We start from the raw sequence: 26,286 nt of genomic DNA on the forward strand, positions 1-26,286 counted from the left end.
CTGTCGCCGCAGGCAGGGCTGTCCCAGGGCATCTTGGGAGGGCAGAGGCAGCACAGGAAAGGGATTTCTGCCACCTGTTCTTCCCCTGAGCCCCTGCCCTGGGCTGTGGCTCCCAATCTCCTCCACTCCCTAACCCCAGACAGCCCAAGACTCCTGGGGATCCCTCGGCTTTTCTGGGATCCTGTCCTCCGGTCCCCCTCCCTCCAGGTGGCTGACACCTACTGCCCTGCGTCCCCCTAATGACACTGGTGCGGGATGCAGACAGAAGCGGCTTGGGAGACGTGGGCTCCCGTGTGGGAGGCAGTTGGCCAAACAGCAGGCTGAACAGGGTCCGAAAATTAGGCGAATTAAAGTCCCAGGAGAGGACGAGGTGGCAAACAGGAAGGGCAGCTGACTCACCAGCCCGGAGCAGGGGAATTCTCACCAGTTCCCTGAAACGGAGCTTCTCAGCTCTGGGGCTGGATGGGCGGCTTCCCGGAGGCCACTCCAGGCCAGGTCATCAGAGGCGCCTGCTCCAGCTCCCACCCTGCGCCGTGCCCAGTGGCAGCTGAGCAGGGCCTCACAAAAACAGCTGTGAGAACAGCCTTGCGTGTCTGGAAGCCCCAAGCCGCTCGGCGACTGTCACCGGGCCACGCCGCTGTGCTGTGGTTTCTGGAAACGCATCCACAAATTCCTGAGAAGTCCCCGGGAACCGAAGTGTCCAGCACTTGAAATTTAGCAAGTGGGGGGACGCTCCTCCGCTGCAGCCTGCTGTCCTAAAGAAAGGCCCAGAAGCCCTCCCAGCTGGGGCTGCACACACGTTCCTGTGAGGGACCCTTTGGGAGAGGATTGAGCGAGGGGCCGGGGGTGGAGTGAAAGGGCCGAGGGTCCCTTCCTCCAGCTCCCCACATGTCCGTGATGCTGTGTGGCTCTAACGGGCTCCTGATACGAGGATTAGGAGACCATGGGTCGTCCAGAAATTCAGGCTGGAAGCGAAGGTAGAAAACCCCAGATGGTAACGCAGGGCCACAACTCAGGGGGCTCTGGGAACGCAAAGCGGGGTTCGGGGGATACCAGCCCAGGAGGGTGAGCAGAGGCAAGGGACAGCGGGGCCCTGCAGCCCAGGAGCTGGGGGTCCCAGCCCCCATGACAAGGCAGCAACCCAGAGGGAGGGGTCTGGGCCTTGGGCCTGTCCTGGCAGGACAAGTGCAGGGGATGCCCTCCTGCCCTCCCTCTGGGCCTGGCACCCCCGTCCTTGGGGGAGGAATGGGGGCTGGCAGGGACAGTGTACAGGGGTGAGGCTGGGAGGGGGCATCCCACACCCACCTCTGTCCCTGACTTTAGAGGTGAGGGGGTGGGGAACTGAGCCCCCCACACCATGGATGGGGCTGTGTGTCTGGGGGGACTGAGGCGGGTGGCCCGCACCCCACCCTGGCACCCGCTGGCCGCCGCGGAGACAGCTCTGTGATGCCCGAGCCTGCTCCTGGCTCTGTTCTGGGCAGTGTCCCACAAGCCCCGCAGAACACACTTGGCCTCATCTCCTGGCCTGACATTTTCTGCTGCTGCTTTGGCCTTTCGGCTACTAGAAATCCACGTTTTACCGTCTGCTGTAGCTGCTGGGCCTGCTGTTCCAGGACTCCTTTGAAGTGGCTTTCATTTCAGGAGGTCATCAGATGTATTTAATCAATAAAGGTTAGGGCAGAGGTTTCACCAGGGAGGAGGCGTGCTGGGCACAGCGGGAGGGCAGCCCAGCTCTCCACGCGCCCGCCTGACCACCCTCTCCCCGACCCCCACCCACGTCTCCCACCCGTCCATAGCCCAGGCCAGTTCAGGGAGGCTGGGGACCCAGCTAGGTCAGGGTGCCGGGCTCCTCGCCCCACTCAGAGGCTGCCACAGGTGTCTGGGGCCCAGACTGGGCTCTCTGTGACTTTTAGATCCCCAAGACTCTCCACCATTTGCCTCTGACCATCCTCGCCAGCCCTAGCTCATCCACCTTAGCCCCCGACCGTCCCCGTTAGCCCCCGACCGTCCCCGTTAGCCCCCGACCGTCCGCGTTAGCCCCCGACCGTCCCTGTTAGCCCCCGACCGTCCCCGTTAGCCCCCGACCGTCCCCGTTAGCCCCCGACCGTCCGCGTTAGCCCCCGACCGTCCGCGTTAGCCCCCGACCGTCCGCGTTAGCCCCCGACCGTCCCCGTTAGCCCCCGACCGTCCCCGTTAGCCCCCGACCGTCCGCGTTAGCCCCCGACCGTCCCCGTTAGCCCCCGACCGTCCGCGTTAGCCCCCGACCGTCCGCGTTAGCCCCCGACCGTCCCCGTTAGCCCCCGACCGTCCGTGGTTACTGAGCTGGTGCGTGGGGTTCCATGCAGTGGTGTTCACTCGGCCCCTGCTCTGCCCTCGGCTCAGCTGGGCTTGGACCCGTGCATCCCAGGCTCTGCCCAGCAGGTGACGTCAGCACAGGTGAGGGTCCCGGGCCTGCCCCGGTGGGGCGTACGTGTGTGCTGCCTGGGTTTCGGACACTGTGCGCTGTACGCGTGGGTCACACCACTCGACTGTTACTTCTTTCTAAGCTGCCGACACTGGGGAGGCGGCAGGGTCATCACTGATGGGCTCGTCTGAGAAGGGCTGGGGCTTGCAGGGCCTTCCGCACCTGGGCCTGGGTCAGGGAGGCCGAGTGGCTCTCAGTGAGCTGTGAGTCTGTGTGTGGCCCTGGCTCCGGGAGCTGCCCAGTCTGTTCCGGGTGGATTTTCCTCACCTGAGGTCACTGGTGCACCTGGCGCCCCTCCCCCGCCACCTGCCCAGCGGCACCGTGGTGCACCTCATTTTTCTCGAGGACCAAGCAGCCGCAGCTCCCACTCAGCACCCACCTCTCGGCCTCACTGCCGTTCTCCTCTCAGTTTCCTGTCAGGTGGTTCTTATCCCCACGTCACCCTCCTTGTCTGCTCTGAAGCAGCCGGGACAGCACGGAGCCCCCTCGGGCTCTCCTGAGTGTGGAGCTGCAGGTGCAGAGGGACAGCCTGCAGGCCTGTCCCAGGCCAACTCTGGCCCCACCATCTCTAGTCCCCATGGGGCTGGTGGTGCAGGACACACCCAGGGCGTGGGGTCCCAGGCTTAGGGGTCAGCGGGGGCGGCTCCCCAATCACCAGGACCCTGGCAGGATGGTCCTGGCTCTTCCCGAGTGAGATTCACGGTGGGAGCCGTCCGCTGCCTTTGTTTACGGGTTGTACCTCCGCCTCCCGTGAAGTCACGTTTCACACACGGGTGTTTGCGTTCAGAAAGCGGATCCCAGTTTTAAAAACGTAAGTTTTGTTCTCTAGAAAATGACATCAACTTTAGATGTCACATCGCCCATCGGGCACAGCCGCTCGCCTTCCGGTCACGGTGACCGCGGGTGCCGCCCTGATCGCTGGAGGGTGCCTGGTGCTGCCGCTCACCGCGCCCTCACAGACGCTCACGGCTGCTGTTCCAGCTTTCACAGGGGGAAACTGAGGCCGGGAGAGGGAATTAATCGCCAAGGGCACTCAGCGAAGACGAGGCTGGAGGCGAAGGTGGCGTCGGCACAGGCTGTTCTCCCTCGGCCAGAAGGGGGCTCAGGGCACTGGGTTAGCTGAGCAGGGCTGCGGTGGGCGTCAGGAGTGACTGCCCGGGGCCACTGTCCGCCTGCTCTCTGAGGCGCCCGGGGCCTGTGTCGCACTCCCCCTCTGTGGCCGTCCGGCCGTCCACCAGCTGCATTCTCAAGCACTGTTTTCAAGCTCTGGAGCTGCGCTGTGGAAGGGATTCAAGGCTGCGTTTACTGTTTGTGGGATCTGTAAACAGCCAGTTATTCAGCTCCCCGAGCAAGAGCGCTGCCTCGCACGCACGCGAGCCCCGTGGGGCGGCCCCTGTGAGTGATCTGGCTCCAGGAGGCCGGGCCAGCTGCCCCGACGCCGCCCGGTGCCCGCTCGCGTGACTGGCCGCTGTGTTGTGGCTCCGTAACCGTGGCAACGGCTCTCAGGGGAGCACAATGCTCCCAACTTCCCTTTGCTCCGAGGAGGGGCAGCCAGGGGGCTGCGGAGGGTCGTTCCTCATCCCTCATTTTCCCTCTGCCACGACCTTGGCAAAAATAATCTTTGAAGTACTTGCCGGCTATTTTTTCTGCCCTGGAACTGGAAGAGATCGGGATGTTTAAAGGGTTTGATGAAGGAAGTCCCGGCTTTCTCAGAACGTTTGCCCCGTTCCCTGCAGGCCTAGGGGAGAGCGTGGCTGCGGCCCTCACCTGCCCCGACCTCCGTCGCTCCCTGCAGGCCTAGGGGAGAGCGTGGCTGCGGCCCTCACCTGCCCCGACCTCTGTCGCTCCCTGCAGGCCTTGGAGAGAGCGTGGCTTCGGCCCTCACCTGCCCCGACCTCCGTCACTCCCTGCAGGCCTAGGGGAGAGCGTGGCTGTGGCCCTCACCTGCCCCGACCTCCGTCGCTCTTGCCGGGTGGCAGGTGTGCCGTTTCCTCATGTTCAGTGACAGAACATAGATGTGATCTTTTTCCCCTAAAAAATGTACAGCCTTAACCTTAGAGCCAAATCCCTTTTTCCATGTGGAAAAGTGATCTCATTTTCCATGGACCGTGTTTAAAAAAACCAAAACTCTCCTAGGATTAGGAAGGCAGAGGGAGAGAAAACAAACAGACGTTTGAGATGCATATTTGAGAGATGGGCCCACATGTGTTCGAGTATTTGGCGTGACAGTGCTGGACCAGAAGTCAATCTGATATTGAATCCATATGACACGGCAAACAGCATTTGATGGTCTTGAAAAACATTCTGCCTTGTGAGTTAAAATTAAGGTTGCTCTGGTTGTGACTAATCTCATAAAATCTTTTTTAAGAAGATATTTTATATACTCAAGACTTGAAAATTTCTTTGGTCTTTGAACTATTATTAGTAGGACATCATCAGTATGTGGCAACCGCTGAATTGGGAAAAGCTGTTGCAGGAGCCGGCGGGCACAGCCCCCTCCGGCAGTGCCAGGAAGGGCTGGGGGCTGAGGACTCGAGGCCCTGGCGCACGCGGTACACACACCTCCGGCCTGTGCGGGACGGGAGCGAGGACCCCCAGCGTCACCGCTGCCTGGTTCCGAGCGCGGTTCGATGGCAACTCCGTTCTCTTTCAGCAGACGGCGGCCGCTCGGCCACACGGGCCTGGCTGCTTCCTGCTCCCCCCGGCAGTCGTCCCCAGACGGTCGACCGTCTCAGCAGAAATGATGCCTCGTTTTCTACCAACCCCTTGGTGCACCCCGCGTCCTCTCACCCTGTCTCTGCCTAAATCCCAGGCCCCGAGGGGCTGCAGGGGGTGAGGGGCAGGTACCAGATGGCTGCTCTCGGGGTCAGCCTGAGGCACAGTGGTGGTTGGGCCCCCTGGTTCTAGACACAAATGCTGGCCCCTAAGATGGGAGATGCCATGGAGAAAGGGCACCGACGCCGTGGGCGCCCACGCTGGGCCGGGCTTTCCCAGCTGCGCAGTGTCTGCATCACCACATGGGAAGGGGGTGGGGTTGGCCCGTGGTCCCTCCATGGCCCCAAAGTCCCTGACCTCCACCGGCACCAGCCCAGGGCCAGACCTCGCTGAGCACAGGCGGGGACGATCCCAGGCCCTCGTGGGTACTCCCCACGCTCAACTCCAGGCAGGACAGGAACTCCAGGAGGTCCAGGGAGAAGCTGTGAAGCCGGCACAGGCGGGCGCGGTGACAAAATGCGGGTCAGGTATGCCTGGCACCGTCGTTCCTCAGGACGCCAGCTCTGCCAGGCACAGAGTGTGATGTAACCCTCACCACAGCTTCTGAGCCTCCTTTTATCCCAGCTGGGGACTGCAGGGAAGAGCAAAGTGTTGTGAAGGGATTTCAGCCTTAGAGACCTTCCTTCTGGAAATGCGGCCACAGCAGCAGTGCTCACAGTCAAAGCAAGGGGGCGCCCAAGCCGCCGCCGACAGATCGGGGGTTAGCAAGGTGTGGCACCTGCCTACAGAGGAGGAGTATTCAGCCTTAAAAAAGGCAGCGCAACAGAAGAGAAATACACAGACAGGACTGCGCCACGCTGAAACGCTTCTGCACAGCAAAGGCAACACTCAGCAGAATGAAGAGGCGCCTGCGGAACAAGGGGACGTATTTACCCACCGTGCGCCTGACGGGACATATTCACCCACCGCGCGCCTGACGGGACATATTTACCCACCGTGTGCCTGACGGGACATATTTACCCACTGTACATGTGACAGGCGGGAAATACCCCAAGTACATAAAGAATCCAGACAACCCAAGAGCAGGAAAACAACCAGGTGAAAAGCCAGACAGAGGACCTGATAGGCGCTTCTCCAAAGGAGACGCAGAATGGCCGCGTTGTACGTGGAAAGTGCCTCAGCATCACCAGGCACCGGCAAGTGCGGATGGAAACCGTCAGCCCGCACGTCTCACGCATCAGGACAGCGGTTTCGAAAGGATGGAAGGCAGTTGTTGGCGAGGGTGTGGAGGGAAGGGAACCCTTGTGCGCCACTGGTGGGGATGTGGATTAGTGCAGACGTATGGAGGACTACGTGGGGCTTAGTTTTTTTTCCTCAGAAAAATAAAAAACGGAACTTCCCTGTGACCCAGCGGTCCCCTGCAGGGCATTTCCCCAAAGGAGTTGAAATCAGAATCAGAGACAGCTGGACTCTGTGTTGACGGCAGCACTCGTCCCAGTAGCCAAGACGCACGGACGACCTCGACGTCCGCCAGGGAATGCACGAGGAAAACGTTGTGAGCAGACACCGTGGAACACTGCTCAGCCGTGAAAAGAGGGGCGTTCTGTCATCTGCACAACACGGGTGAACGTGCAGGACACGGTGCCAAGTGAGCAAGTCGTGGAAAGAGGGTTCTGCGTGATCTCACTCAGACGTGGAGGCCAAACAGGTGGAACTCGTCGAAACAGAGTCGATGGTTCCCCGGGCCTGGGGAGGGGAGCGGATAATAAAGGAAGGAAGGACGTGGACACGCACCGTGGCTCACAACCTCGAGGACCCTGCGGAGGGAAATGAGTCCAGGCCTGCTTTATTCCGCTCAGGTGAGGCCCCCAGTGTAAGCAAATTCACAGAGACAGAAAGCGGGTGGGATGTGCCGGGGCTGGGGCGGGCGTGGGGCGAGTGTTTAACGTGGACAGAGTTTTGCTTTGGGAGGAGGGAGGCTCTGAAGATGGACGGTGATGATGCTGGCACAGCAATGTGGCTGTACCTAATGCCCTGAGCTTAAAATGGTTAAAATTAAACCACTCAGGCCGGGTGTGCTGACTCACGCCTGTAATCCCAGCACTTTGGGAGGCCAAGGCGGGTGGATCACGAGGTCAGGAGTTCGAGATCAGCCTGGCCAACGTGGCGAAACCATGTCTCTACTAGAATACAAAAATTAGCCAGGCATGGTGGCAGGTGCCTGTAATCCCAGCTACTTGGGAGGCCGAGACAGGAGAATTGCATGAACCCAGGAGGTGGAGGTTGCCGTGAGCCGAGATCGCGCCACTGTACTCCAGCCTGGGTGACAGAATGAGACTCCGTCCAAAAAAAAAAAAACCAACATTAACCACTTAGAATGGTTAAAATGGTAATTTTTATGTTACATATATTTTATTATAATTTAAACCCTTTTTTAAAGTTTGGAAAAAGCTGTCGTAAAAATACACTGTCTTGGTTGAGTCCGTAAGGTGAGGGACGTGGAAGTCTGGCCATGGGGTCCCCAGCCTGGTCACATGAGCTAAAACTAAAGTCCCTAAAAATCCTCCAGGAAAAATTTCTTCCGGCTGGTGGGAGACTGAATGAGAAGATGTTATGTTTTTAGGTGAAAATCTCTGGGGCGCACAGGACATGGTGAGATGATCATCCAGCTTGCTAATCTGCCGGTGGGTACCACGTGCCGTTCCTCCTCCGTGCCTTTGAGTAGCGGGTTCAGTCCGTTTCGGGGAGGCTGGCATGTGGCTGTCTTCACACTCCCAGTGGGGTCCATTTCATGTCCTGCTGATAAATCCAGCGACTGGAGGGAAAAGAGTGATTTCCTCTCTGTGGATCACCCCATGGGCACATTGGGTCCTTTATTCAGTGATATAAACAGCTAAGTCCCAAGTATTCCATAGCCCCTTGCCCCAAAGAAATGCAGCGTGTCGGAGAACGGAACCTCTTGGGGAAATTCGGGCAAACCGAGAGCTTGTAAACCCCCTCTGGCCGGGTCCAGGCAGGCCCCCCAGACCTTCTGCTCACGACTCAAAGACGTTAGTGTGGAACCAGCTGTCTTCCTCGGGGCTGCGCGGGAGTGGAAACGTACAAGTTCGCGTGAGTTCCTCAGATGCTCCTGTGGGTGCAGATGTCCCCATTTCCCTTTCTCTAGGAACCTGCCGGAATCCAGGGTGACTGACAATGAGGGGCTTCTTGTCTGATGCCAGACCCTGTAAAGCACTGGCCTGTTTCGTCATCACAGAGCAGCCTGCGGAGTTTTGTTGTGACTGCTGGGTGGGGCCATCCGAGTGGGAGGTGCTTTGTGAGGCTTGGGTTTCTTGCTCAGATGGTCCACACAGTTCAGATCCCATTGTGAAGTCATCACCTGGTGCCTGCACCTCTGTTTCCAGCACCAAGGGGGCGGCACACTCTCCGGTCGCTGCCCCCTGACCCAGCAGTCTCGTCCCGTCGCCTGCGGCCACCAGTGCCTCAGCTGTCTCTTTGCAGCCGAGCGAGGCTCTAGGTTTGAGGCTGCGTCCTTCTGCATGTGACTTTCCTCCTGAACTAGGTGTGGTGTGACGGTGTCTTTGGGAAGAACACGCAGCTTCTGGTGTGAACCGGCCCCTGGGTAGCAGGTCAACCTTGCCCATCCCTGTGACACCCCACAAGGTAGACACAGATGTATGAAATGCTCCACAGCCGACCGAACAAAGAAGGTAAAAGTCTACAGCAAAATTAACTGGGGGAAAAGCTAGGGAGAAAACGAGATGGAAAGGCCTTTCCAGGAAGAAGCCTCTTGTCACGTGCCTGGGAACCTGCCGCAGCTGCACTTGGCCAGGAGCCCACGGTGTCGCCGGGACTCGGGCCCCTTCTGCTGCCCCCAGACCCCTTCCTCCCAGCCAGTCACTCTGCGAGCCGCCTCTTGTCTGCGTTTCTCGTAGGAACATGGAAGGCTGGACCAGGATGGCCCCAGGTCAGGAGAGAGAGACTGAGTCCCCGAGCCCCAGCCCCTACCTCATGCCGAATCACTCCGTGTGAAAGGCTGGGAGGCACATGTTTTTGTGTGAGTGAGATGCGACTCTGAACAGAGTCGTAATTGCACTGGTAAGGAGGAATGGGGAGTCCTCTCAAAACAAAGGGGGTCAGGTGCCTGGTCCGCTTGTTCTTGGAAGCAGATTTCAGGAAACCTTTAAGAAAGAAAATACTCAAGCCGGTTAAGCCACTGAAGAGCATAGAAAGGGACAGAAAGCTGTTTAGTTAATTCTGAGAGGTCAGGAAATGCCGGTGCAAAGTACGATGCAGGCAGCTTGGAGGAGAGACGCAGCCCCTTCTCCCCGTGAAACCGCACAGAGCAATTCCAGGGGAGATGACGGCAACTTGACTCCCGTCTGTTACAAAAGCGTGAGCCGCCGCGGTCACGGTGCTCTAGGGATAAGGTGAGACTCCGACGTTGAGCGTGTCACCGTGTCAGCTTGTGGATTACCCAGCTCTGACTAAACACACGGGCTACGGTAACGGCGTCTCGTAATACAGCAGCAGTTACTGAAAAGCCCGTCTCCGTCCCGGGGATTTGAGGTGACGCCTTTTTCACGCGTGTTCTCCCTTCGCCCTTGGACCACGTCCGACTCCCCATTCCAGCACGTTGATTCGTGTGTCTGTTCTTAGATACTGAAGGAGACGCACCCGCCTCCTGGCGGTTTGCCTTCCAGTGCTTCTGTAGCTGTCACTGCGTATCTGCTTTCGTGTTGAGTATAAACCTCGTAGCTGCGTGAACAGTTCGGCGCGACGTTTATTAGTGTTACGGCGTGTTGATACGTTCGCTCAGGAGGAGCAGGCATCTCGAGGATGTTGACTCACCTTGTGCAGGATTGAGGCGTCTTCTCATTTGTCCAAATATAATTTTTTGTGTCTCTTGAAGATGTTTTGAAGGTTTCTTCGTAGAGGTTTTGCAGATGTCCTCATCAGCTGCTTTGATGTTTCTGTAAATGGGGCTTTGTCTACAGTTCTGTGCCCTAACCTGGTCATTTTTCCAGTATGTGAAGGTCATGGATATCTGTATGTTAATTTTTTACTGACTTCTTTCATTCGGGTTGTTTTCTCGTTGATTCTCTCGGGTTTTCCAGCTGTACCGTGACGTCATCTGCAGATAGAGACAGTTTTACTTCGACCTCCTGTTGAGGTTTCGTGTTGAATTGCATCGACCCAAGCCTGCAGTGCACGGTCCAGTGCCATGGGTGGGGTGGGCAGGGCTCTTCTTTAAAGGCCCACATGGTAAAGGTTTTAGGCATTTTGGGCTGTACCGTGTCCGCCCAGACACTCAGCTTTGCGGTTGCAGTACAGAAGTAGCCATAGTGAGCAGGTGCGTGCGCACGGCTGCGTTCCCCTGAGGCGTTATTTACAAAATCAGGTGGCAGGCCACACGGGGTGCCACACTGGGGCTATGGTTGTCCCCCTTGTACGGGTGGTGCTGGGCATCCTCACCCTGTTTCCTGATCTCACTGGAAGCACCTTGAACGTTTCCCTATGAAGTCGCTGCCGTAGGAACGAGACGCGCACGTACACTTTACCCGTGAAGAAGGTATTCAGCAATTCCTCTTTTCTTGAGCCTTTTTTTTTCAGGAATAGTTGTTGAGGGCTTCTTTCACCATATATGGAGGTAATCATAGGACTTTCCCCTCAGGTCTGTAAATATGGCGTATCGCATTCATGGGCTCGAGCCTGCGTCCTTGGATAACATCTGCCGGGTTATTGGTTATGTTGCTTGGTTATTCACGTTATTTTCCTCATCTGAAACTGGAGTCTATTTCTCAATACCTCATGTAGCACATTTTCATCAATATTCAAAGGCGATATTGGTGTGTCATTTTCTTTTTTATTTTACTCTCCATATCAGAGTTAAGCGTCAATGTTACACTTCTTAAAAAGGACTAGAAATTTTCCTTCACTTTCTATGCTCTGGAACAGTTTATGGGGCGTTGAAATTATCTGATCTTCGAAGATGTGGTGGAATACCATGTTAAAACCAAATGGACCCGGTGCATGTTTGTGGGTGATTCCTTGATAACTTTCTCTGTTCCTTCTGCAGGAGTTGATCTTTTAAGCTTGCTCTCTCTAATGGGGTCAGTTTTTGTAAGTTGTAGCTTCCTAGGGAAATATGTACTTTAGGGTTTCAAATTCATGTGTATATAAGCCACTTTCTGCTGTTTATTACTGTAGATTGCTTTGGCCTGTTCTTAGATGTCAGATAAATACACTCTTAAGGTTATGAACTTTTGCATCTGATTTTTATTTAATATGGTATCTGTGGGATTCATCGATGTGTTTGCATAATCACTAAGTTAAAAATGTTTTAATTGTGTGACAGTATTCTATTTTAGAATTGTCTGCAATTCATTTATGGATTGTCCAGCTGATTGTTGTTTGGGCTCTTTCTAGCTTTTATTATCAGTAAGACCGCTGTGAACATCCCTGTTCAAGCGTTTCTGTGAACATACCCATTGTTTTCTTTAAGGGTTAGTGTTTCTGTATCCGACCAAATCTACCCACCTCAACTCATGAGGGTGCTTTCCGGGGTTTTCTTCTGGAAGCTTTGTGGCTCTGGGCTTTGTGTTTGTGTCTGTCATAGGTCTTAATTTTTTGGCGTGGTGTGAGATAGGAGTCGGGGTTCGCTTTTCCATACAAATCTCCAGCGGTCCCAGCCGTGCTGTGTCAGACCGTCCTTCCCCACTGATGGACCTAGTGCCTCGGCTGAAGCTCAGCCTGTCTATCCTGACCTTGTCCTGATGACCACAGCTTTATAGGAACCATGAAGTCAAAATACGTTCCACAATTTTGTTCTTTTTTAACAAGATTTCTTTAGCACGCCTAGGTCTTTTGCAATCCCATAACTATTTATTTTATTATTTTAGTGGCAGAGCCTCACTCTGTCACCCAGGCCGGAGTGCAGTGGGGCAATCTCAAGTCACTGCAACATCGATTTCCCGGGCTCAAGCGATCCTCCCACCGGAGTCTCCCAGGTAGCTGGGACTACAGGCGTGCACCACCGTGCCCAGCTAGTTTCTAAAGGTTATGTTTGTTTTTGTAGAGATGGGGTCTCGCTGTGTTGCCCGGGCCGGTCTTGAACTGCTGCACTCAAGCAATCCTCCTACCTCGGCCTCCCAAAGTGCTGGGATTACAAGCGTGAGCCACCGTGCCCAGCCATAAAAATTTTAGAATCAGCTTGTCACTTTCTATAAAGAAAAAAAACCCTTAAAATTATGATTGGGATTACATTATATGTACAGATCAATATAAGGAGACAGGACATTCGAGCTCCATTGAGCCGTTCAATCCAGGAACACTGTATCTCTCTTAGTTAGTTCCGGTATTTTCTCAGTAATGTTCCATAGTTTTCAATATACCAGTCTGAAACAGCTTTTATTAGATTTGTTCCTAGGTATTTTATGTTTTTTTATTGGGGCCTGGAGTTTTCTTTGTGGGAAAGTTTTGCTTAGAAATTCGATTTATTTAATAGATATTAGGTTATGTGGATTTTCTAGTTCTTATATAACTTTTGTTAATTTGCATATTTCAAGGAATATTCCTGTTTCATTTAAATTGTTTAATGTATTAACTATCATTTCTAGTGTTTTCTTATTATCCTTTTAATATTTGTAGGACCTGTACTGATGTACTTTTAAACTCCTGGTGTCATCAGTTTGTTTTCTCTTGACAAGTCTTGCTAGCAGATTATCCATTTTATTAATCTTCTCAAAAATTCAAATTTCGACTCTGTTGATAGTCTGTATTATTGAGTGTTCTAAACCATTTTCCTGGATTTTTCACTCCTTCTACTTACATTAGATTTAACTGACTCTTCTTTCTCTAGTTTCTTGAGGAGGGACTGTATACGTTTGACACAGTCATTCGAAGCCCACTGGGAGTTGTGTGACTTCTCTGTGTATGTGTTCTCATTACGATGCAGCTCACCAGAGAATGTAGGGAATGGTTTTCAATCTCATTAGCATTCAGAGAAACGAAAACTATGATGGTAAAACAATTTATCTCTTTTCAAATTGGCAAAGATTTCAAGAAAAGGAAAATAAAAGTACCCAGCATGGTCCAGGTTTAAGGGAAGTTAGTCCGTGACGTGCTGCTGATAGGCACAAATGTCACGGAAGTTAAAGTCTCTGTTTTAAAGACACAAATTCCAAGAACAAATTAAAAAGTCATGATCAAATGGGACTTACCTCATAAAGTACAAGAATGACTCATTATCAGAAAATCTATCAATCACACTAAAGAAAAATTGTGATTATTTCAGTAAGTACAGATGGAGATCAATATTTTTTTCTCTCTCTTTTTTTTTTTTTTGAGATGGAGTCTTATTCCGCTGTGCAGGCTGGAGTGCCGTGGTGCCATGTTGGCCCACTGCAACGTCTGCCCCCTGGGTCCGGGCAATCCTCCTGCCTCAGCCTCCCAAGTAGCTGGGATTACAGGTGTGCACCACCACACCCAGCTAACCTTTGTGTTTTTAGTAGAGACGGGGTTTCACGATGTTAGCCAGGCTGGTGGATGGAGTTTGATACTTTTCATAATACCAATCCTTACAACAGCCAGAGCACTGCAGATGGCGCGTGGAAGGAGGCGCCTGCTGAGAAGACGGAACGCTGCCGCCCTCTCTCCGGTGCCTCTCACTGTCACGCGTGATTTTGTATTTATTAGAAAAGGGGCCTGTAAACCATGGCTGCCTTGTCACGTTGCCTGTTAACTTGGAGCCTGCGACAAAATGTAATAAATACATTAAAAGTGGGCACTTCCGGAGGTTATGACTGTGCACTACCAAACAGGAGGATATTGTTGGAAATTTAAGCAAATGATGCCTGCACGTTTTCATTTCGGATGAGCCAATTCGACTTTTGTTTTTTTTCTAGTCTCTTAATGGCTTTGCTCTGGTCGTGAGTGCAGAAGGGATGATATTTTACGCATCAGCAACGATCGTGGACTATCTGGGCTTCCACCAGGTAAGTGAAACCAGAACAGCCTTCCAGGCGCTCAAGTGCTCGGTTCTCTTCCCTTTGTAAATGTTTATTCTCTTCAAGGTCTGAAAATGTCTAAAACCAGGCTTTTCACATCACTGAGCTCTTCTCAGATAAAGATCTCCACACCCCGTCTCTGTCTAGGACAGCGTCTCTTCCAGCCTGGGTTCGGGGTTTCCATGAGAGGCCACTCAGGGTCAGGGGTGTTCCGGTCTCAGGCAGCTGTGGCTCGCAGATGGCGGCTTGGCCTCCTCCGGCTCAGGCACTCTGCTACTCCGCTAGGTCCCCTGCCCCACCAGGATCATCCCATCCATCCACTCCCAGTCAGCGTGTTAACCCCCAGCTTCTGGGTGCACTCAGGACACGGCGTGTTCTGGAAATGCCCTTCCTGACATGTGCGTGGTTCATTTGGAATGCTACCCGGCCAGCCCCAGGTGGATGAGTCCAGGCTTTGGGGCAGAGAATGGGGTTGAGGCCTAATCAGATACCAGGCCCCGAAGGGCAACTCACCCAGGAAAAGGTCGGATAAAAAAATCTCACCTGGCCAGGCGCGGTGGCTCTCACCTGTAATCCCAGCACTTTGGGAGGCCGAGGCAGGTGGATCACGAGGTCAAGAGATCGAGACCATTGTGGCCAACATGGTGAAACCCCATCTCTACTAAAAATACAAAAATTAGCCAGGCGCGGTGGTGGTCGCCTGTAGTCCCAGCTGCTCGGGAGGCTGAGGCAGAAGAATTCCTTGAACCCGGGAGGTGGAGGTTGCAGTGAGATGAGATCGTGCCACTTCACTCTAGCCTGGCGACAGAGCGAGACTCCATCTAAAAAAAAAAAAAAAAAAAAAAAAAAACTCACTCAAGGCCAGGAGGGGAGCAAGGGAGCTGTTTTTCTGTCTGGGAAGGAGCAGGGTCCCTCATGGAAAACCAGATGATGGTTGTAGAATCCAGATTTCTCTCATTGCACGGCGAGGCTCCCAGGATCTGGAAATCAGGCGTATTGCAGACTGACGAGATTAATGGAGAACTCAAAGAAGCAAACGTGGGGCCCTTTATCTGCACTTCCACACGCCACCCCCACAAAAATACTCGCCCTGCGGACGAGCTCCCAACGCAAGTTATAAACCCAAGGAAGGTGCGCAGACGGAGAGCAGGCGCCAACAGACAGGTGGACGAGCTGTGCTTCCTGGAAACTGGCAAACAAGACTTAAAATAATGAAATACAGAGAAAGCATTGCACGTGATGGAGAAGGAGCAGGTATGTTGGAGAAAGATCAAAACTAAACTTTGAAAACTAGAGGGCATATTGGGGTTCAGTCTGGAGACAGAAACTCTGCAGAAATTTGAAGTTTTATGGAAAGACTTAAGACGGGTTTACTGTAAGGGAATGTTAACCAGTTGCCCCAGCTCAGCGGCCAAGGACCGAGGGGACTCTGAGGACACAGACACAGCTGCGGAGGGGCAGCGGCACCCACAGGGCCCAGGCAGGGGCACCCACAGGGCCCAGGCAGCGGCACCCACAGGGCCCAGGCAGGGGCACCCACAGGGCCCAGGCAGCGGCACCCACAGGGCCCAGGCAGGGGCCGTCTTGGAAACCCCAGCCCCACCGAGGCTGGAGCCAGACCCTCAGTGGCACGGGTGGGGCCATGGCATTGGAGGAGTTCCTGAGATGCTCAGGCCAGGGCCTGGCTGGCAGGAAGCCTCCCTTTGGGACCCAGGTGAGATGCATACCTGGAGGCTGCTGGGCCCTGGGGACAGCTGACACCAGGGGGTGTGCACCGGTGGTGCGGGAGGCCCCAGGGCAAGCCCTCCACCTGCAGTGCCCACACCTCTGCCTCCGAGGAAACGGTCCCAGAGCCAGCATTCGCGCTGAGTAAGAGGCAGCACGCAGGTGATCAAAGCGAAAATCTCCCTGGTCGGGTGGAAAGCATAGGGGCTGTGCGGAGCAGCAGGCCGTGGAAGCCACGAACCGCCCTCACCCACACTGGTCCCTACACATCACTAGCATTCATGTCTGCCCAGGCCTCAGGCTGCACAGTTTTTTATCCAATTTCCACAAGAGCCGGGATTTTGAGTTTTTTCCCAAAGCTGAAGCTGCTGCTGCCTTGCTGGTGATTCTGCGAAGCAGCTCCTCTAGTCCGCCTCTAAGTTCAACCCCAAGGCTGCCCTCCCTGTGAACTGCCAGGACCAGGTGACCGTGAGCTTGTTTTCTGCACCTCGGCTATCTCTGCACATTGGACGCCTCCTCGGGACGGCCTCTCCCCCAGCGTTCACGTGAGGGTGCAGCTCGTCAGCAGGCCTGGGCCGGCCCTGGTGGAGGACGCAGGGGGACACAGCTGTGTGCAGGGAGAGGGAGTGCCGTGCGGTGGGCATGGCTGCCAGGGGGTGTCCTGGTCGCTGCCCTCCCGGGAACTCAGTGCAGGGTGGATACACGGCTTTGCTGTCCCAGCAGCAACCTTGAGGACGCTGAGCCTCGTTTTCCGTGGCACACGACGGCCAGCAGTGCTGTTTGCCTGCCAGGCTGCGGCCAGACCACGAGGCCACTGAGCAGAGGAGTGCTGGGAAAAGCCCTGGTGCCTGGCGCCACAGAGGGACATCACTCCAGGCAGCTGTTTCAACACCGTGTGACCACAGGCTCTGCTGAGTGTCACAGCACTTTCAGCTCCTGACGTCTCCTGTGAGAGGGGACCTGCAGTGACGGCTGATAGGTCCCTCATTCCCTCAGATCGCGTGAGCATCTGGGTGGCCGCTGGCGTCTTCATCTCCATCTTCTGTGCTCAGATGCCCTGGAGCTGCCCGTGGGCTGCTTCCTCTCCATGCGTGGAGAGCAGTGGAGTGGGTCTGTATGCACTTGCTGGGGGTCGGTGCCTCCCTCGCCGTGGGGTGCCCTGAACAGGGGAACGCTTGCGTGACAGGATGCGGCGGACGTGAGGTGTGGCTCAGTGACTCCGTCAACCTAAACAGAGCAGCTTCGGCTTGGTCTCGTGGCTGTCGTGCTGGGTGAGTCTAGAGGCCGCTCGCTCTGCCTCTCGCACGCTCGGAATCACGTGCAGCTCCAGCCGCCGCATCCGAGCTGCCCGCGTCCTCCAGACGCACCCAGAGCCGCCGCCTCGGGCCAGGCGCAGCGGGCTCACTGCGGGCTGGGCTTTGGGGTGGGGGCAGGTGCTGCGCAGAGCACGCTGATTCTGGGTCGGAACTTGCTAATTGGACTTCGTGTTTTCTTGGCGTTTGGTCATTTTCCCCCAAGCACGAGAAGTTAAAAACCAAAAAAAAGTTTTGCCTTGATTATGAGGAAATTGGTTCCAAATGCCATTCAATCAGGCATTGCCTCTAGTTTATGCAAAATAACTCATGAAAACTTTAGAACAGCTTTGTGCTTATGTGACCTTATTGTGCAAAATGCTTTACAAAAAGTCCGGAACCAATTATCCCGTCACTGCATGAGCGCACGAGCTCAGTGTCTTCGAGCGCAGCATGCCTGCTGATGAATACACGGCTTCGGGCGTATACTTTGGTTGCCATTGACATTTGTTGATTCAAGAAGTTGTTCGTTCCCTCAAAGGTTAGAGCACGTGGATCAGCACAGTTAGACTCCCACAGGCATGGTTAGCAGATGGGTGCAGGCTTTTGTGCAAACAGGTAAAACTGTCAGCTGCAATTAGCTCTAAATCTTATTCATACTTACTTTAGAGCATATGGAAATTAGAACAGTGTGAGTGATTTGAGCAAATTACATTTTCTATATTAAATGTTGAAATGTAAGTCTATTTTTTTCATACCATTAGTACTATTTCAGGTTCTTAAAGCCCTTCAAGGTACAGCAACTGTGAGATATTTAACAGAAAAACTTGTCACATTATAAAAACAAGCTCTAAATGCAAAAGATGATGTTTACAAATTTTGTAAGATTCTTCTCATGATTACAGGTTTCTATAATAAATGAAAATAGGGGAAAGGAAAAAACATTTAAAATGAAGTGAATGCACATTCATTCATTTATCCGAAAAGTACTAAGTCACAGTCTTTGGCCAAGTGCTTTAATAAGTGATGGGTATAGAGAGATTTGGTTGGTTTTATTTTAGGGAGGGATGAGGGGAGGCAGTCGGGAGGCCGGGGCTGCTCAGGGAGGGTACTGGGGGTAACCTTCCGGGGACCTAGCACTCGGCGTTGCCTATGGAAAGGCATGACAGGGCCATTTGGTGCGAGGCAACATGGGGTTGCCAGGGCCGGGCTGCGGCTGCTCTGTGCAGGAGGCACACTCCATGGTGAAGGACTGGAGAGAGAGTTCTGGAAGGTGCAGGGCCTCATGATCTGCATAGGAGGAGGAGGAGGGACACTCCATGGTGGAGGACTGGAGAGAGAGTTCTGGAAGGTGCCAGCTACTGCGAGGACAGCCAGGTGTCCACACAGCAGGGCACCCAGGCATCCAGGACTGCCATGTGCCTCTGGCACAAACCCAGGCCTTGGTGACTGGTGAGTCAGAGAAGTCCCCCGACCGCCTGGCTGGGTGCACCATGCATTGCAATGACAGCCAGATTTCCCAGATGCAGGGAGCAAGGGGCTACAGGTGAAGCGGCAGCTGCCAGCCACGTGACCACGGGTGTGGACCACCTCATGGGCCTCATCCCAACCGTGACCATAAAGATGAAGGAGTCTTTCTCTTCTGCTGCGAAATAAGTCTCTGCTTGTGGTCCTTGGGGCTAAGGGCAAGAATCTATTTTTAAAAGGAATAGCAGAATCTCAGCTGACTGAAACCTCAGCCTCCCAGGTTCAAGCGAGTCTCCTGCCTCGGTCTCCCTAGTAGCTGAGATTACAGGTGCGCACCAGCATGCCTGGCTAATTTTTGTATTTTTAGTAGAGACGGGTTCATGATGTTGGCCAGACTGGTCTCTAACTCCTGACCTCAAGTGATCCACCTGCCTCAGCCTCAAAGTGCTGGGATGACAGGCACGAACCACTGTGCCAGCTGGGAATTTTAGTCTTTTGAGCAACATTTATGAAGGAAGAAATTAGGAATGGCAGCAAGTGTAAGGGGAATGCCGCTTGCCTCTGGATGCTGGTTCCTGTACGATGCAGTTCTAAAAAGCTGGCACTGAAATGCAGGTCGGAGCTCGCACAGGAGAGCGTTCCGGAGCCAAGTTTCCTGAGGCAGGTGCTTGTCCTGGCAGAGCAGGGGCCTTCTGAGGTGCCCGGCTCTTACTGCAAAAGGACCAACAGGCTGGCCAGTGAGAGCGGATGGGGTGGGTGTTTCTGTTTGTTGCCAACCTCCGTTTACTGGGAGCGTCACCACGCCATTCTCCGTAAGCTGTGAAGCAAAAGTCATAAGGTCTGTAGGTTAGAAGGGGGCAGACTCAGGTTTCTGGGTCTTTGTTTTCTTGGCTTCGTGTTTTGCATGCCAGGGGTAAAGTGTGGGGTTGGGAGGGAGCGTGGTCTGGATGAGGGCTCTGAAGCTTCCTTGTGGATCCCCTTTTCTGGCCGTCAGGATGTGGATGTGCATTTCTTAAAGTTCTCCTACGCTGCATCCTTCAGCCTGCAGACCCTGCGGAGACGTGAGAGGCGATGCCACGGTGGTTATGCAGCTGAGCATCCTCTGACGGGCTGGGGCCGCTGCCATACAGCGGCAGAGCCACGCAGTTCTGGAGGAGAAGGGGGTTTTGACTGTGAAGGAGGAGCCGCTGGCTACTTGGTGATGAGAGCTGTGAAGCCCTGGATTTGGGAAAACCTGGCTTTCATAGAACAGGACGGGATGGAAGCCTAAACCCAGCCTTGCTCACTCACCCCTGAATTGACAGAGTCCCATGGAGAGAATCCCCTGGCAACAGGAAGTCAAGGGAGAAAGAGGGAGGCCTAGGGCTGGGAGGAGCTGACTCCTGGGAGCAGAGGAGGGGCCTGGGCCTTCGCATTTGAACGGAGGCGGCGCTGCGGACGGAGGAAGCCAGTCTTGAGTCCTGGCTCACACCACAGACAGCTTCAGGGTGATGATGGAAGTTTCCAGAAGACAACGGGGCAGAGCTAGGAAATGTGTGCGGAAAGATTTCTTAGGAAAAAGCTCTCCCCATGTGGAGAGGATGGATGGGTTGGGCCGTGTGGTGTCCATCAGGAGGGTGGGAAGCGGCGGGGACACATCCCAGGGAATGCGCGTCCAGAAGGGCCTGGGCAGGGAAGCCGGGCGCTCGGGGGGATTCCAGAAAGAGACGCAGCCAAGCTGCACGCACGCACACAGTCACGCACAGCCATACGCATGCAGCCACGCACGCACGTACACACGCAGCCATGCACGAACGCAGCCACCCATGACCGTATGCACGCAGCCACACACGCACGTACACACGCAGCCATGGACGCATGCCGCCACGCATGCACCCTCACACTGACGCGCCCTCACACGCACACGCACTCACACACCACTGACTATCCCACATCTGTAAGGTGCTCATTCTTACGGTTCACGACGTGGGAATTGAAACCACAGAGAGAAACATGGCGTATCCACTGCAGCGACTGAAAGACAAAGGGGAAAAGGACAAACGTCGGCCAGGAGCTGAAGCCCCGGAGTGTCCGTGCACGGCCATGCCGGAGCGTATGTTGGTGCAGTTGCCTCGGAGACCGTCGGGGTTAACTGGCAGCTGAGCCTCCCCGGCTTGGGAGGCCTCGGCCTGTGTGCAGCTCCAGGGAGCGGTGGCGTGTGTGTGTGTGTGTGTGTGTGTGTGTGTGTGTGCGTGTGCACAGAGTGGACAAGGCCGTTGCACTGCAGGTGCCCGCACGGTCACTATACGGGGCAGGGGGACCCTGGCAGGCATCCTCCCTCTATACGCAGTCGGCGGCACAGAACCAGCCCCCGCACCGAGGGCGAGGGCAGCCCCGACTCAGAGGCAGACGTGGCCTCGCGGGTGCTGGCGACGTCCCGTGGTCTCACCTGGGTGGTGTTTTCTCGGAGGTGACTCATCAGCTGCGTGTTCTCGATTGGGCACTTTTTGGCCTAAGTTACCCTCCGGTCACAGAGGTCCTTAGGAAGGCAGCGATGGTGGAACCGCCGAGGCGTGCACGGCAGGAGGCTGGTGCGGCCCTTTTTGCCTCGAGGGGTGTCTGCCCGCGGCCCCACGTTCACCTCCGTAGCCCCTGGCCCGCCAGCACCAGTGGAAGGTGGCAGCCACTTCCCAGCTCTCTGCCTTCCTCTCCGGACTCCTCTGCCCACCGCCTCCCGTGACAGCGTGTTCACAGAAGGGGACAGCGGGGGCGCTGGCGGTGAGAGTCCAGCCCCTTCAGGGAGGGCCACCTCCTTCTGCCCTCCTGAGGCCGTGTCTCTTCTTGTTCGGGGAGCCCCGCAGGTCCTGCCATGAGGCTGCTTGAAGTTGCTCATCCCTTTAGTGTGAGTGTATTAGTTACATCTAAAGTCTCGATTCTTAAGGAGTTTCACATCCAGTTAGGAAGAACCACTTGGTTATTATCATGATAATGAATGTCACTTAGAATTCGGTCACCCTGAAAGAGTCCTGAGGTCACTAGCAGTCCCTGGCAGGGTTAATTATTTGGGGGGTGGCCCAGGTGAGCCAGGCTCCAGGTGCAGACGGCCAACATCCTTCAGTTACGAGAAGGAAGAGGGTGGTGGGACGGCCATCCTTCCTCAGGCTCAGACACACTCACTGGCAGTGGTGACAGTCAGGTCCATCTTGAAGTCAGTCTTTCTGGCCCACAGTGTCAGCCTCTGTCACCGGACGTGGACCCTGGGTGCCTGTGAGGGTCGGCCTCTGTGTCAGGGCCCAGATTTGCTTCTGAGCAGGAGGAAGGAGAGAGGACCAGAGAGAGGCCTGTGAACTGGCAGGTCCTGGAGGCACCGTGGGAGTGGGAAGAGGTCGAGGGCTGAGTGTCAGGATGAAGGGAATCGCCGGCCCTAAGACGTGAAGTGATGGGAAACAGAGTGACAAAGGGCAAGTCACCAAGAAGGTGGATGTCTCGGCCCCAAAATGTCCACAGCCCAGAAGATGTTCAGCTCTTGGCCTCCCGCTTGCCCCGAAGGCTGGATGTGGGCGCCACTGGGCTGGCAGACGGGTGGGCGGGCGTTCCAGGCAACCTAGGCATCTTCCCAGGAGGGAGCATGGGGGCCCAGGGCCGAGCGCCGTCTTTTTGATGGGATTCTCTCCCCATGGCTGTGACTTACTTTGACAAGCGGAGGGGAAACTCATCCATGCAGTGAAGTGTGCAAAGCCACTTGGGGAAAGGCTAAAATAACCTTGTTGCAATATTTCAGACGGACGTAATGCACCAGAACATTTACGACTACATCCACGTGGACGACCGCCAGGACTTCCGCCGGCAGCTGCACTGGGCCATGGACCCTCCCCAGGTGGTGTTTGGGCAGCCCCCGTCCTCGGAGACAGGTGGGTCAGCAAAACCTAGAACAGGTCACATAGCACTTGATGCCTCTGGAAAACGTCCTGGCGTGGCTTCTTGGTGTGCTCTGCCTTCCACATTAACCTTAGCGCCGAATCCCACCTTTCTTCAGAGACCTCCTCCCATGTCCCTCCCGTCCCCTGGTTGGGCCGCCACCAGCTCTGTGTGGCTCCTGCCTCACTCCTGGTTGCTTTCCTGGGCTCTGCCGGGCTTGAGGTCACCGCCATCCTTGCCGCCTCACCGTGAGCTGCAGTCCTGGCCTCTTGTTTTGCAAACTCCCCTGAAGTCTCATGTCTGCCAGGAAGTTTCTTTGCTTCATACTAGATTTATCCAAAAAAAGCCCCTGAAAGTTTGTCGCTGTTCAGAGTCAGTTGCCCCTTTTTATGAAGACCCCTGCACAGGGCTTGCCCCCCGCCACCCCGTGGCCCCGACTGGTAAGATGAGCCCTGCAGGCTTGGGGCTCTGTGGAGGTGGCGTCTGCCCAGGGGTCCTGTGCAGAGGGCGGCTCCCTGGTCCCCTCACACAGATCCACGGAGGCCTAAAATAATTCACGGAAGTTTCCACCACAGCCTTGTGCAGAGCCTTTCATGAAGCTAAAAACAAGCCGGATGAAACCATTGGTGGATCGTCGTGCATGCACGTGTACTAAAAACAATGTTTTTAAAGGCAAAGGACGACGAAGGCAAACTGTCCGAGTGATGTCTACAGGGATGCTGGGGGTGGGAGGGAGGCGTGCGCAGCGATAGGGTTTCCACCATCTTGGCGTGAGAACCACGGCGTGTTTGCCGTGTGCTCCGTGCCCGCTGCCGCGCGTGTGGCCCCGTGATTTGGCTTCTGCCACCATCACGCCCCTTGACCCCTGTGGCCTGCAGGAGATGACGCCATCCTGGGGAGGCTGCTCAGGGCCCAGGAGTGGGGCGCAGGCGTGCCCACCGAGTACTCGGCCTTCCTGACCCGCTGCTTCGTCTGCCGTGTGCGCTGCCTGCTAGACAGCACCTCAGGCTTCCTGGTGAGTGTGTGGGTCCCTGGCAGGAGGCTCCTGACATCTGGGGTGCGCTCCACCCTGGTATGGAAGGAAACAGGGCGAGAGGAGGTGGGGGCATTAACCCACATGTCCCTGGTGGAGGGTGAGGGCCGCACACTGAGCTCTGTGCACACCGCGACAGCGTGTGGCCTTGACGCCTCTGGGGTGCGAGGGGACGCGTGATGAGTCACCTGTGAGGCCTGCTGTGCTGGGCGAGCCGGGTCGATGAACATGTAAAACTCTGCAGTAGGTTTATACTCTAGCTGTACCTTTATTTAAAACTTAGTAAAACATCTTTTAAAATGTGCCCTACATAGGCTGGGCACGGTGGCTCAACGCCTGTAATCCCAGCACTTTGGGAGGCCGAGGCAGGCGGATTTTGAGATCAGGAGTTTGAGACCAGCCTGACCAACATGGTGAAACCCCGTCTCTACTAAAAATACAAAAATTAGCTGGGCATGGTGGTACGCACCTGTAATCCCAGCTACTCAGGAGGCTGAAGCAGGAGAATAGTTTGAACCTGGGAGGCGGAGGTTACAGTGAGCTGAGATTGAGCCACTGCACTCCAGCCTGGGTGACAGAGCGAGACTCTGCCTCAAAAATAAAAATAAAAAAGAGCCTCCAGCTGTGGCTGGCGTGAGTGGCTGAGCCCACAGCTTCTGGTGAGCTTGTGGTTTTACCCTCTTCTCTTGCAAACAGATACTTGGGATTTTTACTTCTGCTATTTGACCATTTCCTCTTCTAGTTCAACGAATTAGAGAAGTCCTCCCCCTCAGACATGTCAGGGCAAAGACTTCCCACCCTGTCCCAGACCTCTGCCCACCTCGTGGACCCCTGAGGCATCTGCCTCTCTACAGCCCCTATGCCCTGGGTCGCAGCCGTCAGGCCTGGGTCGTGGCCCCTGAGAGCCCCAGTGGTGGCCTCTGCTGTCCTCCTGGCTGCAATTCAATGCCACAAGGCCCTCTGACCTCTGCACCCTAGCAGGGCAGGCCCCTTGGGCTCAGCTTTCCACCCATTTGTGGGCCCATGACCTCCTGGGGATCCCACGGCAGAGGCACCTGTGGGTCTGCATGTTTCTGTCTGTCCCCCACCCACTGGGCACCTTCTGGAAGGACCAGCTCTTCTCAGGCCCCAGCTCTGTTGCCACACACACGCCCCAGGGCCCATCTTTCATTTATAAAGGTACTGACAATAAAGGCTTTAATTTTGGTATTTTGTTCTAAATTTTGTGGACATTAAGATACTTTTATTGGCTATGGACTGTTGTTCATTTAAAAAAATTATCTAACCAATTATTAGCTAATTAAAAACTCTTATTTCTAGATGACACAAAATTGGAAGGATTTTACTGTACAGCCACTGAAATATAGCCACACCAAGACCCCGCACAACCCCACAGCTCTTCCCAGCTTTAACCCTGAGTGGTGCAGCCTGGGCAAAGCGGGTGTCATGGGAACTCCCTCATGCCACCCAGGGCCAGCTGTGAAAATGCTAGTTTTTGAGATTCGGTTGAAGTTTACTTGGAAGCTTGAAATCAGCCACGTTGGGAATATTTATACTAAAGAAATTGGCAAACGGTGCTTATTGGGGCATTTTCCCCCTGGAGAGCTAGATGTTAAACATTTCCCAGCACACCCCTGCCTTGAATCCCTCATACCAATTGTGCGACTGCTACATAGCAGGTGTTTATTACTTGTTTAATAAATCCATAGACATATGGAAAGATGAATGGGTGGGTGGATGGATGGATGGACAGATGGATGAATGGATGGATGGATGGTTGGATAAGATGGGAAGATCGATGGATGGATGGATAGATGGATGAGTGGATAGATGGGAAGATGGATGGATGGGTGGATAGATGGATGAATGGAAAGATGGATAGATGGACAGATGGGTGGATGGATGGATGGGTGAGTGGTTGGATGGATGGATGGGTAGACACATGGATGGGTGGATGGATGGCTAGATGATGGATAGATGGGTGGATGGATGGATGAAAGATGATGGATGGACAGATGGGTGAATGGATGAGAAGATGGATGGATGGAAATATGGATGGATAGATTGGAAGATAACAGATGCATGGAAACACGGATAGATGGATTGGTGGATGGATGAATGGATGGATGGATGGAAACATGGTAGGATGGATGGGTGGATGAGTGGATCAATGGAAAGGTGGATGGATGGGAAGATGATGGATAGAAACATGGATGGATGAGTGGATGGATGGATGGGTAGGTGGATGGATAGGTGGGTGGATGGATAGATGAATGGGTGGATGGATGCATGGGTGGATGGATGGATAGATGGATAGGAAGATGATGGATGGATGGGAAGGTGGATGGATAGATGCAAAGATGGATAGATGGGTGGGTGGATGGATGAGTGGGTAGATGGATGGATGAGTGGGTAGATAGATGGGAAGGTGGATGGATAGATGAGAAGATGATGGATGGACGGGTGGGTGGATGGATGGATGAATGGGTGGGTAGATGGATAGGTGGGTGGATGGATGGGCGGGTGGATGGATGGGAAGGTAGATGGAGAGATGGATGGGAAAATGATGGATGGATGGGTGGATGGATGGATGGATGGATGAAAAGATGGGTTGTTGGGTGGATAGATGGATGGATGGAAAGATAGATGGATGAAAAAAGGATAGATATAGAGAGACGCCACATT

At 54.6% G+C, this 26,286-nt stretch overlaps 1 protein-coding gene across 1 annotated transcript in view; it reads left to right on the plus strand.

Annotated features, from left to right (window-relative positions):
- Positions 1 to 26,286, plus strand: part of AHRR (aryl hydrocarbon receptor repressor) — a 97,766-nt gene that overhangs the window by 63,432 nt on the left and 8,048 nt on the right. The window contains exons 4-6 of the mRNA XM_064375746.1: positions 14,086 to 14,175; positions 22,432 to 22,561; positions 23,447 to 23,583. Coding sequence (XP_064231816.1) covers positions 14,086 to 14,175; positions 22,432 to 22,561; positions 23,447 to 23,583 — 357 coding nt within the window. The remainder of the gene's footprint in view (positions 1 to 14,085; positions 14,176 to 22,431; positions 22,562 to 23,446; positions 23,584 to 26,286) is intronic.

Source organism: Aotus nancymaae, unplaced genomic scaffold (genome assembly GCF_030222135.1).
Source record: "Aotus nancymaae isolate 86718 unplaced genomic scaffold, 86718_ANA_hifiasm-v0.15.2.pri h1tg000014l, whole genome shotgun sequence".
Classification (NCBI taxonomy): Eukaryota; Metazoa; Chordata; class Mammalia; order Primates; family Aotidae; genus Aotus; species Aotus nancymaae.